The sequence below is a fragment of the Dama dama genome, chromosome 15 (assembly GCF_033118175.1).
Source record: "Dama dama isolate Ldn47 chromosome 15, ASM3311817v1, whole genome shotgun sequence".
In the NCBI taxonomy this organism is placed as follows: domain Eukaryota; kingdom Metazoa; phylum Chordata; class Mammalia; order Artiodactyla; family Cervidae; genus Dama; species Dama dama.
This window is the reverse complement of record NC_083695.1, coordinates 40,466,691-40,480,583: the sequence shown is the minus strand read 5'-3', so window position 1 is coordinate 40,480,583 and position 13,893 is coordinate 40,466,691. Positions and strand designations below refer to the sequence as shown.

General features: G+C 40.0%; 1 protein-coding gene across 1 annotated transcript in view; it reads right to left on the bottom strand.

The window, feature by feature from the left end:
* Positions 1-7,139, bottom strand: part of NRG3 (neuregulin 3) — a 682,154-nt gene extending 675,015 nt beyond the window's left edge. Inside the window, exons 1-2 of the mRNA XM_061161321.1 lie at positions 7,086-7,139; positions 1,781-1,886 (exon numbers count right to left, since the gene is read on the bottom strand). Coding sequence (XP_061017304.1) covers positions 1,781-1,886; positions 7,086-7,139 — 160 coding nt within the window. The remainder of the gene's footprint in view (positions 1-1,780; positions 1,887-7,085) is intronic.
* Between the last annotated feature and the right edge of the window lie 6,754 nt (positions 7,140-13,893).

Below are 13,893 nucleotides of genomic sequence, written 5' to 3'. Positions count from 1 at the left end.
GGCATGATTTAATTGGCAGAGGAAAATGAATTCGAGATAGGAAGAGCAGAAAGACCTGAGGAAGAGAGTGACCAGGCATAGCTTAGACCTTAAATCCATCTTCACATGCCTGACTTGCAAGTGTCAGATTCATGAAGCACTTTCCTCCTTCCCCTACTAAGTTCATGACATGACAATTCTCTAAGAAAAAATAAGAATCTGGTGATACTATTTACCAGATTTCAGTATTAGCAAAATAGCTTTACAGTCTGGAAGCCATTTAAATATGGTTGTCGACTCTGGCAAGGTCTTCCATGGAGGGAAGCTGTGTAAATGAGACATGCTGCCATACATTAAAATCCTCTCTAGAATCCGCCACTTATCGGGCTCCCAGGAAGGCACACTGGATGAAACTGAGTTAAAGTATTAATGGTCAAGGAAAATCGCAAGAAGAATGCAGTGGTGTTTGAAAGGGAAACAAACCATTTCTCAGCTGGTGAAAAGCAAAGCTAGCTTTCTCCCTGCTGCCAAATATCAGACAATTGTTCACTTTGCTGGCATGGGAGAATTGGAGAGTGTTGGGCAAGGAATTTAAAAGTTCAGTTGAGTCACGGCGCTGCTGTGAGAACTGACAGTTCCTGAGGAATCCCAGAGCCATCGATTCTGGCAAAAAAAAAAAAAAAAAAATGTAGAAAGGACCCATAGCAAACCTGTGTGACATACCTGGGCCAACTTTCAGCTTGAAATCTTGTTTTGAAAAACTGTATCAAGTTAAATAAACCTACACAGGACATAGTTTGTTCAATGAAAATGCCTTTATTGGGGATTTTATTTATAGGGTAAATAAATGCTATTTATTTAGGTAAATAAATATATAGGGTAAATGCAGCATTTACCCTAAAGCTGAATATATTTTCTTCCACCTGTATATATACACATACCTATAAAAACTGTATTCAATCACAATAGTTAGAAAAAATACTAGTGAGTAAAAGAGACACAGATGTAAAGAACAGACTTTTGGACTATGTGGGAGAAGGCAAGGGTGGGAGGATTCGAGAGAATAGCATTGAAACATGTATGTTACCATCTGTAATAGATGACCAATGCAAGTTCGATGTATGAAGCAGGGCACCCAAAGCTGGTGCTCTGGGACAACCCAGAGGGATGGGATGGGGAGGGAAGTGGAAGGGGGGTTCAGCTAGGGGGACACATGTGCGCCCATGGCTGATTCCTGTCGATGTATGGCAAAAACCACCACAATATTATAAAGTAATTAGCCTCCAATTAAAATAAACAAATTTTTAAAAAGTTAAACTGACACACACACAAAAAAGACTAGCTAATGCCACTGGAGCACCATCACTCTGCTCCCATCACCCTATTAAATGGTTCGGTCTATGTCTCTGCTGCTGCTAAATCACTTCAGTCCTAGCAAGCTCTAAATCCAATAGATTTTTTTAAGTTTTTTTTTTTTTTCTTTCCCCCCTCATCTTGCTTGAACTCTCAGAAGCATCTAATACTCAGTCACTCCCATCTTCATGAAAAACCTTTCATTGGCTCCTACTATTACATAATGCTGATTTCCCCCTTTCTTCTTGGTTTCTGTCACTTAATTTCTATTTAAAAATGGATTACTTAGGGAATATTTTTTTAAATAACACTAACATATACTCAATGGGACACTAATTTTCCTTTAGCTATCTTTTGGCCTTAAAATAACACTATGAATTTATGCTACTACTTACCATCCTCATTTTACAAATGGGGAAATTAAATCTTAGAGATTTATGTCATTCACCCAAGATCACATGGTTCTGAGCTGGAAGCTTCTGGATTCGACTAACACAGTCTGGTGTTCCACTAGACTGCTTCCCAAGGACCACTTCTTTCTTCTTTTTTTTTGGCTGGATGGGTGGGGGAAAATCAACTTTTACTTGTTTCTAGGTGAGTGCTCCTCTGGGTGTGGTCCTTAGACCAGCAGTATCAACATTATCTGAGAGTATATGAGCAATGATAACTCATGAGCCCCATTCCAGACTTACTGTGTCAGAAACTCTGGAGGTGAGTGGTGATGTTGCTTACCAAGCTCTCCAGATAATTTGCATACACTCTAAACTCTGAGAACAGCTGTCTTGGGTGATCCTGCCTGATATCATCTGCATGACAATAACTCTCAAAGTTACACCTGAGTTCAATCTGCCATCCTGCAGGCTTTTCTGGGCTCAATCTGCCTATCTCTCCCTTCCTGATGGGTATCCCAAAGCCACCTAAAAATTAACTGGTAGAAAACTAAAGTCTTGTTCTTCCCCCACAACCCTATTCTTCCTTCAGGATTCTCAGTCACCACTAATGTCACACTATTGATTCGCTTGGGCAGACCAGAAGTCCATCTTTCTGACCCTCCTCCACATGAATCATCAAATATCAGTGGGTGATTCTACTTCCTAAGTATCTCCAGAATCTATCACATCTTTCCATCTTATCTCACCTGGAATACTCATTATAAGTCTACTGTATACCTGCTTGTCACCCTAGAATGAATTATCCACACTACAATCAGTTTGCACAATGTGTATACAACACATAATGCAAAAAAAAAAAAAACAAAAAAACAAAAACAAAAAAACCCTTCTGGAAAATAATTTAGTGGCTATCCCTAGCTCTTATGAAGACAATCAAAATCCTTCTAAGCCCTTGTCTGTTTCTGTCCTCACCTCAGACATAATACCTGCCTGCCTTTTCAATACATTGGCAACAGCTGTTCAAATGGCCAATTCCACACCCCCTGAAACCTTTCCACAGACTCCTCTCTGCAGGGGGCTACCCTGCACCCCACAGACTCTCACAGTAATCTATAGATTCCATCCAGAGCACATAGTATGAGACAGCAGAACATACAGCAAAAAAAAAATAAATAAACTCCCATTAGCTAGTTTTTCTCTACAAAATCCCTCGGGTTTTATCGCCAAGCACAGGGCTCTTCTCATGGGTGATTCCCTCATTTAGTTCAGGGCCCTACTCCCCTCATTTTCTTTTCTTTGTTGTTCACTCTTTCAAGCAGACAATATCCTCCCACCAACCCTGAATTGGAGACTTTTACCTTAGAGATGAGGTGTTTAATATCCCCATAGAGACTCAATTCTTTCTAAAAACAGCCTGGCTGGGGAGTTTGAACTGTACAGCAACTACCCCATGGGCTGAGTTAACCTTCAGAAAAACAGGCGCCATCTTACCACAGACACATCGCTTAAAAACCCAGGAGAGAAGAGGATTTATCACTGACAAAGAGCAGCAGTCACTCCCTCTCATGGGTCAGAAGACGGAGATATTTGGAAGTTTTTTGTAGAGCAGCCTCGTGTCCCTCTGGTTCCAAGTAAAGTCACAGTGTAGCTGGCTGGAATACCACATTTGCTCTTCTAGAAACATCGCAGACTGGTTGCCAGCAGGATCGCTTCCCACTTTTCCAGACTTTACTTATACGGGAGCAGCAGCATGTACAGAGAAATTCCCAATACTGTCAGCCCAGGAAAGAGCACGGCCCTCTGTGGGTGGTTATCCAATCTTGGTTTCCAGAAAGAAGGAGAACACCGAAGTTAAATTCATGAGGCCTATTGGTGAGGCCTTTCGAGATTTTCCAGCACAGGACCTCAGCTCATACTAACTGTTTCTGCACTGGGCCTCTCTTCCAGATCAGGTGCATTGAGGTATTTAAATGAGGGGCCAATTTAGCCCTCAATTACCCAGCTCTCCTTCCATTCCACGCCCACACCCTAAACAACCCTCTCGGATTTGATTTTCCTTGTAAGGATAGCTTTCAAATTGGGAAGTGTTCATTCTCTATGATATCTTTATTGCCCTGAAGCACTTTTATGTGATGTACAGTGGGTGAGAGCCTCTTGGTCCTGCAGCAAGAGCCTCTGGTTTACTCTTCCTGTGCTTCCACAAGAGTGTTCCGCTCAGTCAACAGGTGACGCACCCACCTTGAGAGCATGCCCTAGCTGCCTAAAATGCCCTGGTGATCTCCTTAAAAAGTGCTCCTCACTCCTGTAATTCCCTACATAAGCCAAAAACAAAAGGCTTCCTGGGACTTCACTTACCCATGTTCCTCTCACACTCCCTGGGCTGCAAGAACACTGGAACAGATCAGGCCTTTCACGACTTTGTGACTTTATATAGGCTATTCTTTTGTGACCTATACACAGACAATAGGTCTTCATCTGGCAAAACGTTTCTCACTGTTTAAAATTTATGTGAAATGTGAGTTCCTACTGAACTCTTCTCCATATCTCTCAGGATACAAGTATTTGAAATTCCAATAACACTTCATTTCTCCCTCTAATTCATGAATAATTCCTGAACTACAATTCAACTGTTTACATATCTACTCTACTTTTTTCCCAAACCAGACTCCAAGCTCCTGTGGACCTGGCAAGGTCATCTCTAAATCCTTATAATTTATCCCAGGACCACCTGACATATAGTAGATGCTTAATGTATGCTTTCAGAGTGAATAAGTATTTTAATGGCTATAAAAGTGATGACTATACCAACATCAGAGACACACACATACCTTCAGCATGATAAGGTAAACATCACCTTGTAACACTGTATCATAATAATGTTTTTGACGCTAAATGGTGAAAAATATATCTATGCCTATGTGAATGTACCTGAGGCTGATTGCTAATAATCAGGGTTTATTTTTTTTAATGTTCATTGGTTTAAGGTGAAAAATAGTTTATTGTTTCTCAATAACTATTTGTATGTTTGTTTATTCAAGAACTTTATCCTAATTTCAAATTTCTTGCCTGTGAAGTATACACAGAGGTGATATTTAAAATATTTAACAAGCAATATGGAGATGACAAGTCTAATCAGAATAAATCAGTTCATAGATAGAGCAGGGTCCTTGTGGGGCCAGATCATAACTCTTTGGCTTCTGCAATAATAAGTGAGGAAGTTTAGGTACTCTGTGCAGGTCATACTGGATGCCATGGAGAGGTTTTATTCAGGGAATTATGAGCAGTGGTGATTTACCAAGTAGAATAAAATACCTGTGGAACTTAACAGTCAATATAACTAATGAAGCACACTGCTATATATCAGACCCTCTCATGGTCTAGACCTGTCTTTAGCTCTCATAGGTACAACACTTGAAATCAGACAGTCTTAGCATAACAGAGACCTTAGAAGTTAATGTCAGTGATAATAGTGTTTGGAATAAACCTATTAATCAGAATAAATATTTTGCAGAAGGGAAACTGAAGCAAGAGGGATCATGCAATATGCTCAGAATTTCACAGCTAGTAAATGGAAAGGCAAAATTAAAACCCAGAGAAGCCCAACTCCACAGTGAGCATCCTTCAATCCTCTGCAGCTCACCTGCTGAGTCCCAGACTCTTTTAAGATGTGTATAGTCAAGGCTCTTCTTGCCACATGCTGTTAATCACTTTATTATGAATCAATGTAAGAATATTAGGAAGTGATATTTTTTCAGGAATCCATTCACCTTTTCCCCATCCACCCTACACCCATTTTTCTGAAATACTGAAACTGTAAGAAAAGTATTGGAAAACCTAAAATAAAGACAGTGCTTGACACTGGGAGTTTCTATTTCTCTCACACTTCCTTTACATGCTATTGCAGCTTTGAAATCATGTCTAAACATTGACATGATTCTTCAGATTCCTTCATAAAAATGAACATCATTCACTTATTTAAAATCGTTCCCTCTCTAAAAATCTTAGATTTTATTCAGATCCTTTTGGTTAATGTTCAGAAATCCAAGCACTTTCTCTGTATGGATCATGAAGAAGGCATAAGCAGTACAGCTACATGAGCCCTGCAGGTCTAGGTCTGAATCCCTACTTAAGAATTTGCAGACTATGTCAAGTGTCAGGGAAGAAGCAGAAAAACAAATGTAAGAGTCCAAAGAGAGAACACCAGTGTCTTTGAGCTCCACACTCCTTTCTGTGTAAGAATGGCTTGGAGAGTGAGTTCAGATGATAGCTAGACTTAACCTTAATGTTGTCTTTGCATAGGAAACATGTAACTTCTACTGTGTGCTTAACTAGAATCCATTGAGAGATGGAGATTAGAACCATCATTCTACTCTCAGTTTCTTTAAGTCTGGAATTTTTAGATTCCACATAAAAGTGATATTATATAGTATTTATCTTTTTCTAACTTATTTCACTTAGCATGGTACCCTCAATCCTGACCCTATCCCAGCCACCACCTCCATCCTTGGGACCTTCCCTATAATTCTAGGTGTGAAAAAAAGTCAATCAAGAGAAGTTTCCCAAATGGCACTGATGAACCTATTTTCAGGGCAGGAATAGAAATACAGATGTAGAGAACAGACTATGGACACAGCAGGGGAAGGAGTAAAGTGAGTGAAAGACGTTCAGTCTTGTCCGACTCTTTGTAACCCCATGGACTGTAGCCTCCCAGGTTCCTCTGTCCATGGAATTCTCCAGGCCAGAATACTGGAGTGGGGAGCCCTTCCCTCCTCCAGGGGATCTTCCAAACCTAGGGATCGAACCCAGGGCTCCCACATTGCAGGCGGATTCTTTAGACTGTCTGAACCACTAGGAAAGCCCAAGAATACTGGAGTGGGTAGCCTATCCCTTTCCCGGTAGATCTTCCCAACTCAGGAATCAAATCAGGGTCTCCTGCCTTGCAGGAGGCTTCCTTACCAACTGAGCTACCAGGGAAGCCTGGGGGAAGAAGAGGGTGGGATGAATTGAGTGAGCAGCATTGACAATATATACACCACCATATGTAAAATAGATAGCTTGTAAGGAAGCTGGGGAAGTTGCTCTATAGTATAGGGAGCTCTGCTGGTGCCCTGTGATGACCTAGAGGGGTTGGGTGGGGAGTTGGGAGGGAGGCTGAAGAGGGAGGGGATTATATGTATACTTACAGCCAATTCACATTGTTCAACACAAAACCATAAAGCAATTATCCTGCAATTAAAAATAAAATAAGAAAGAGAAGTTTCCCAAAGAAACGTTCAAAGAGACTTTAGGGAGTACCCACTCTGGCTGACATCAAAAATTACAAAAATGATATTAAGAACTGTAAAAGCCATGTTTAAGTACCAGGTCTATGTCTTCAAGCTGTCGTGCATCTCCAGGCCCCACCTCAGTTACCATATTGCTAGATACACAAGAGTTGATAAAGAAATGCTAAATCAGATGGAATAGCTACAATTTCCTCGAACACATGGCAGTGAGGAGAAGAAATGCAAATGTGCAACCCAAGTATCAGGACCAAGAAGAAACGAAGGGTCAGCAGAAATGCACTAAACGTCGAGAGTCCTTGGAAACTTAACGCACTTGAAGTTCAACATATCCAAATTAAAAAAAAAAAAAAAAAAGATAAAGGGAAAAGACAGAAAAATTGCTACCTCAAAATATAAGTGCTCAATAATGCAGAGTTAACCCCCAAAATGCCACTTTTCAAACCAGACAACCTAGAATTCATTGTCACTAAGTCATTTATCATTTTGACAACCTTTAGGTCTTAGGGATGTGCAATCAGGTTATAAAACAATTGCATTTTCCCCAAACCTCCTACAGATAACTAATTTCACTTCTTTAAAAAGACATCCTCTACACCGCTGTTCAGCTTCTGAGTAACAGTGTAGGGATCATCCCAAGTGAAAGGGGAAAGATTAGGTTCTTTGTACCACTGGGCTTTGGCCTCAGTACGTGTAGCTGTGTGTGCTTAGCCTAAAATATCTCATAATGTTTGTAACATACCTTTGGAAATCTGAGTTTTCATTCAAACTCTGTAGCTTATCCGCATTCTGAATAAATTAAATACATTAGGATGTATAATTAATGGGGTTCCATGAAACTTGAATGAGAAATAGGAATGATGACTGGTAATGGGTCTTGTAATGGCATACTAAGCACTTCTTTCCCTCATTTACCTTTTGCTAAGTAAGTCAACACATATTTATTAACTACCAACATACCAAATTCTACAATGACTCTGCATATGATGCCAATTAAAATCATTTATTTATTTAACAATCTGTCATTGGGCTCCTCCTATAAGACTCTTGAGTATTGCACTGGTTCCTGGGGTGGATGTGAGGAACACAGTTCAGAGATTATAAAGCATGTGGCTGCCTCCAGGAACTACCAAGCATGTGTAACTGTCAAGTACCCAGACCCCACTAAGTGCCAGGCAGGGGAGAGGGGTGGCAAATGTACCCACAAACTCAGAATCTGCTTACTTCTTAGCATGGGTTTAGAGGCTGGATATGGCTACAGAATTTCAAATACTAAAATGTTCCTCAAATGGCAGCTCATAGATTTCCCATTTGCTAGGTGGTGCTAGTGGTAAAGAATCTGCCTGCCAATGCATAAGACATAAAAGACACGGGTTCTATCCTTGGATTAGGGAGATCCCCCGGAGGAGGGCATGGCAACCCACTCTAGTATTCTTGCCTAGAGAATCCCATGGACAGAGGAGACTGGCAGGCTACAGAGCCTTGTCAGGCAAAGAACTGAACATGACTGAAGTGACCTAGCACACACTAAAAAGACTAGATTAATAAAGAGAGGGGTGTCTCCATCAATTACTAGACCAAATGATGTCACAAGTACAGTCTACAAATCTACTATTACACAGCTCTCAGGAAAAGAATAAAGATTTGTTTGTATTACTACTCAAAAGTTTTTATTTATGTTTTTTTCTTATGTCAGAGAAGAGAGAGACTCATTCAGTCATGATTATCTTACTAATCTGTGAAAACGTAAACAAGAGATAGATGGTTGGAATACACATGGCACAAAAGAAAACTCTATTGATCTTGTTTGACTCGGGTTCAACCATGTCCACCTGCTTTTCAACCAGTTCTTAATTTTTCTGTTTTATTTTAAAATATTATAAAATTACTCATTACCAATTTTTATAACAGTTGAAAGGACCCAATGCAGTACTAACTTCCAGTAAATATTAATTTTATCCTGTGAATTTTCTCCTTAAAAATATTACTTTCTATTTGATTAGAAATTTCTTCAAAGAATATACACATATATCAAAAAACATATGAAAGGATATTCAACATCATTAGTTATTATGGAAATAGACATCAAAACCATCTGAAATACCACCTCACACCCACTAGAATGACACTAGCAAGTGTTGGCAAAGATAATTTGAAGAAACTGAAAACATATCCTGCTGGTGAGAAAGAAAAATGGTGCAACTACTTTGAAAAATGGTTTGGCAATTCCTCAAAATGTTAAGCAAAGTTATCATATGAACAAGCAATTATACTTCTAAGTTCACACCCAAGACACCTGAAAACAAAGGTTCATGAAAAACAAATGCCCATACATGTACATGAATGTTCATAGAAGCATATGCATAGTCCCAACATGAAAGCATTAAGTGATGAATGGATAAAAAAACATGTTATATTCAGGAATACTATTCACCAATAAAAGTAATAATGTACTGAAATATGCTACAGCATAGATGAACCTTAAAAGTGTAATACTTAATGAAAGAAGCTAGACGAGAGGCTATCTTAAATGATTTCATTTATATGAGATATCTAGAATAAACAAATCCACAGAGACATAATGTTGATCAGCAAGTGTCAGAAGGCAGAAGAAGTAAAAACATTCCTGTCTTTTCACCTTGGCTTTCTATATAAGCTTTTAGTTTTCAGTGCATCAATAGGTAAAAGGAGACAAATATTGTTCAATATCTTAGATCCTGCATAAAAGTCATAGTCAATTTCATGCCATGATTTTGAAAGAGAGGGCGCACACATTGCAAGCAATCTGAAAAAGAAGGGAAACCCATCATGTACTTCCCCAATCACTTTGCAATATTGACAAAACTTTACCCTCAGACCTCTGTTTCAGAACAAATATTGTTTTGAGAAAATTGGTCCATTCTCTGTGCCTGTTGGAAAGCAATTAAAGCTGAAATCAAATAGCTATAATCATCTGTTCATTTCCGACCCTTATCTCTTCATTTTCAGAAAGAGATGCTATGTATTAAAGTATTTGTGGATCATTCAATAATGAAACCAATGCTGAGATGATTTGGAATTTTTAACATAAACCCCAAATAAAGTATAGATGAGAGGCTAGCCACCCTCCAATTTTGCTTCTCTAAGGGAAGAAGTCATGAGATTCCCCTCTTTTTACCTTTATGCTCAGTCACTCAGTTGTGTCTGACTCTATGCGAGCCCATGGACTGTATCTTGACAGGCTCATCTGTCCATGAAATTCTCCAGGCAAGAATAATGGAGCAGGTGCAAGGGATCTTCCAGATCCAGAGATTGAACCCACATCTCTTGCAATTCCCGCACTGGAAGGTAGATTCTTTACCACTAGCACCACTTAAGCTATTCCCCAACCAGCACTACAAAGAGAAACATAATCACCCTCTTTGACACCTCAAATTTTGGCAAAAGGGGAAAATCTTTTTTCCTTCCCACACTGGGACTCCCGGCCTCCTCTTTTTTCTGGTGTGACTTTCTTGCATACACCTAGTAACACCCCCTTTTATCCATCCCCATTGGTGACCCTTAATCAAGAATGAGATTTAGTTCATAAAAAACAGGGGTCAGACACATGTACTCCAATGTTCATTGCAACACTATTTACAACAGTCAGGACATGGAAGCAACATAAATGCCCATCAACAGATGAATGAATAAAGAAGATGTAGTACATATATACAAAGGAATGCTACTCAGCCATAAAAAGGAATGAAATCAGGTAATTTGTAGTGATATGAATTAATCTAGCATCTGTCATACAGAGTAAGGTAAGCCAGAAAGAGAAGAACAAATATTACATATCAACATGTATACATGGAATCCTGAAAATGGTACAGATGAACCAATTTGCAGGGCAGGTATAGAGAATGGACTTGTGAACAGAGCGGGAGGAGAAAGTGTGAAAGTGAAAAGTGTAAGTTGTTCAGTCATGTCTGACTCTTTGTGACCCCATGGACTATACAGTCCATGGAATTCTCCAGGCCAGAATACTAGAGTGGGTAGCTTTTCCCTTCTCCAGAGGATTTTTCCAACCCAGGGATCAAACCCAGGTCTCCTGCATTGCAGGCATATTCTTTACCAGCTGAGCCACATGGAAAGCCCAAGAATACTGGAGCGGGTAGTCTATCCTTTCTCCAGGGGGTCTTCCCGACCCAGGAATTGAACCAGGGTGTCCTGCATTGCAGGCGGATTCTTTACCAACTGAGCTATGAGGGGAGAAGGAGAGGGTGGGACGAATTGAGAGAGTAACATTGCCATATATAAACTACTCTGTGAAAAATAGATAGCTAGTGGGAACTGCTGTATAGAGAGGTAGCTCAGCTCAGTGCTCTGCGACGACCTATGCGGGGAGATGCGGGGAGACGGAGGTCCGAGAGGGCGGAGATATATTTTACTTGGATATATGTATACTTATAGCTGATTCATGCTGTTGTAAGCAGAAACCAATACAACATTGTAAAGAAATTATGCTCCAGATAAATAAAATAATAATAATAAATAAAAAAGAACTGAGGTCAGAAAACTGTGGTTCAGGGGCCAAATTTGAGCCACAGCCTGTTTTTGTAAGTGAAATTGTTTTGGACACAGCTAAGCTCATTTGTTTATACATCATCTATGCTTTTGAGCTACAATTGGTTAAGTAGAGACCACAAGGCCTAAAAAGCCAAAAACATCTACTTACCTGACCCTTTACAGAGAAAGATCCCCAACTGCTAAATAAAAGATGGCAGATGGTAGCTTTTTTACAAATTACATATTTTATATATCTGAACTGTCCAAAATGTTTGACATGGATTTAAGTGCTTTGGTGTTATCTATTTCAAATATATATATATATATGCAGGAGAAGCATAACCAAAAACTAAAGCAGTAGATTTTGAAATAAGATAGACTTCAATGTGATCCTGATTCGGATACTTAACTAGTTGTAAGATCTTGGATAGGTTACTTAATGTCTTTAACCTTCAGTCCTTTTATCTATGAAATGGGGATAATGAGAGTTTGCGCCTATGCCAATTAGAGTGATTTTGGCTGAGAGTACCAAAAACTCAACTCAAAATGGCGTAAATCAAAAGGAAAATAACATTATCCTGCTTAACAAGAGGTAGTTCCTGGGCTGTCAAACTCAGTGTCTAAATGGAAGCGGGATGGACCCAGGAATCATCGTGCTCAGCCACCACTGGCTTTCTCCTTAAGCGAGGCGCCCTCATCACAAGTAGCTGCCATGACTTTACACATCACTTCTAGACAGAATCTTGCACAGAACTGCATCACCTGGCCACCTCTTAAGCAGTCTCCAGCACGGGGACTGGCATTCCTCTGAGCGGCTTAGGGAAGGCACACAGCCACATGGGGAATAGACTGATTGCCAGAGCAAACTGGAATGCAGTCAGAAGGCGAGGCCACAGAGGAGAAAACGTGAGCAGGTAGCCAACAATATCAGACAAGTTTTTATGAGGACTCACTAAACTAACACACAGAAAACACAAATATGTATTCAAGAAATGTTAGCCCTTCCTTTGAGCTCTGATATCTTTTTGTCGGATTCGCTGCTTCCAAAATGTATACCTTAATGTAAGGTGAGCTTAAATTCATTTGTATTGAGAGTTTTAGAAGAAATGCATGTTTTTCTGTTAGATGACTGAAAAATCTCCAGGCTCTAGTGAGACTGGACGAATGTCATTAACATCTCCGCATCTTTGTTGCAGCACACACTCATGTAGCAGTGTTATCCATGTCCATCTCATATTAATTGTGTATCAAATACATATATCCTCAAGGCCATTCAGAGAATTAACTACAAAGTAAACTTAATAAAGGTAAATGGACCATTGTCTTCACAAAAACTACGCACTGAGTACACATAATTAATTAAAAAAAAAAAGTCCCTCTCCTTAGCCCCCCTAATTCTTGCTTGGCTCAGATATCCTCTTCTCAAGTTATTATTTGCAGCCTCTCTTATCCGCCCTCAAAGGCCCAGCATCCCATATTCCCTTTGTCCCAGCCCTTATCTGGCTTCATTGAAAAGGCTAGTTTACATGTTTCTCTCCCCTTCCCCAGACTGTGAAATTTGAAAAAGCAACTCCTGATACTAGCAGGTACTCTTTTTATATTTTGGGGAAAAAGTAACAAATGAATATGAGTGCCTATTGAGAATTTCCACATTGAGAGACTATTGCTCTTATTTACACATCTTATTTGCCTTGGAGGAACTGCTGTTTGCACTCATAGATTGAAAGGCCTATCCCTCCTCCTCTGGGTCCTTCTCCTACTGTTCTCAGCGAGGCAGGCTGATTGAAGCCATCCAAAAGACCACTGTTGCTTTTCTTTTTCCCCTCCCTGTCTCAATCAAGACAGTGTTCCACAAATAAATAGAAGACATACACTGAAACTCTACCCCAAATGAAGAGTCAAGGCAGGGTGTAAATATGAAGCAGGAGGGCCTACCTGCGGGTATTCTGAGCAGGTGAGAGAACAGTCCAGAAACTTAAATTGCAACATTATGAGATATTTATTTAAAACTATCCTACCGGTATAGGTATCAGGCTTCCCTGCCTGCCAATAAAGGAGACCCGGGTTCAATCCCTGGTCCGGAAAGATCCCACATGCTTCGGAGCAACTAAACCCATGTTCCACAACTACTGAGCCTGTGTTCTAGAGCCCATGCTCCACAACAAGAAAAGCCACCACAATGAGAAGCCTGCACACCACAACCAGAGAAAAGCCCGGGCAACATCGAAGGCCCAGCACAGCCAAAAATAAAATAAACGAATAAATATAAATTTTGTTAAAATGAAACGAACCTACCAATAATGTAAACACACGAATCCCTCAAAACCTTAGCTCTGGATCAAGCACAGCACAGGGGAAAA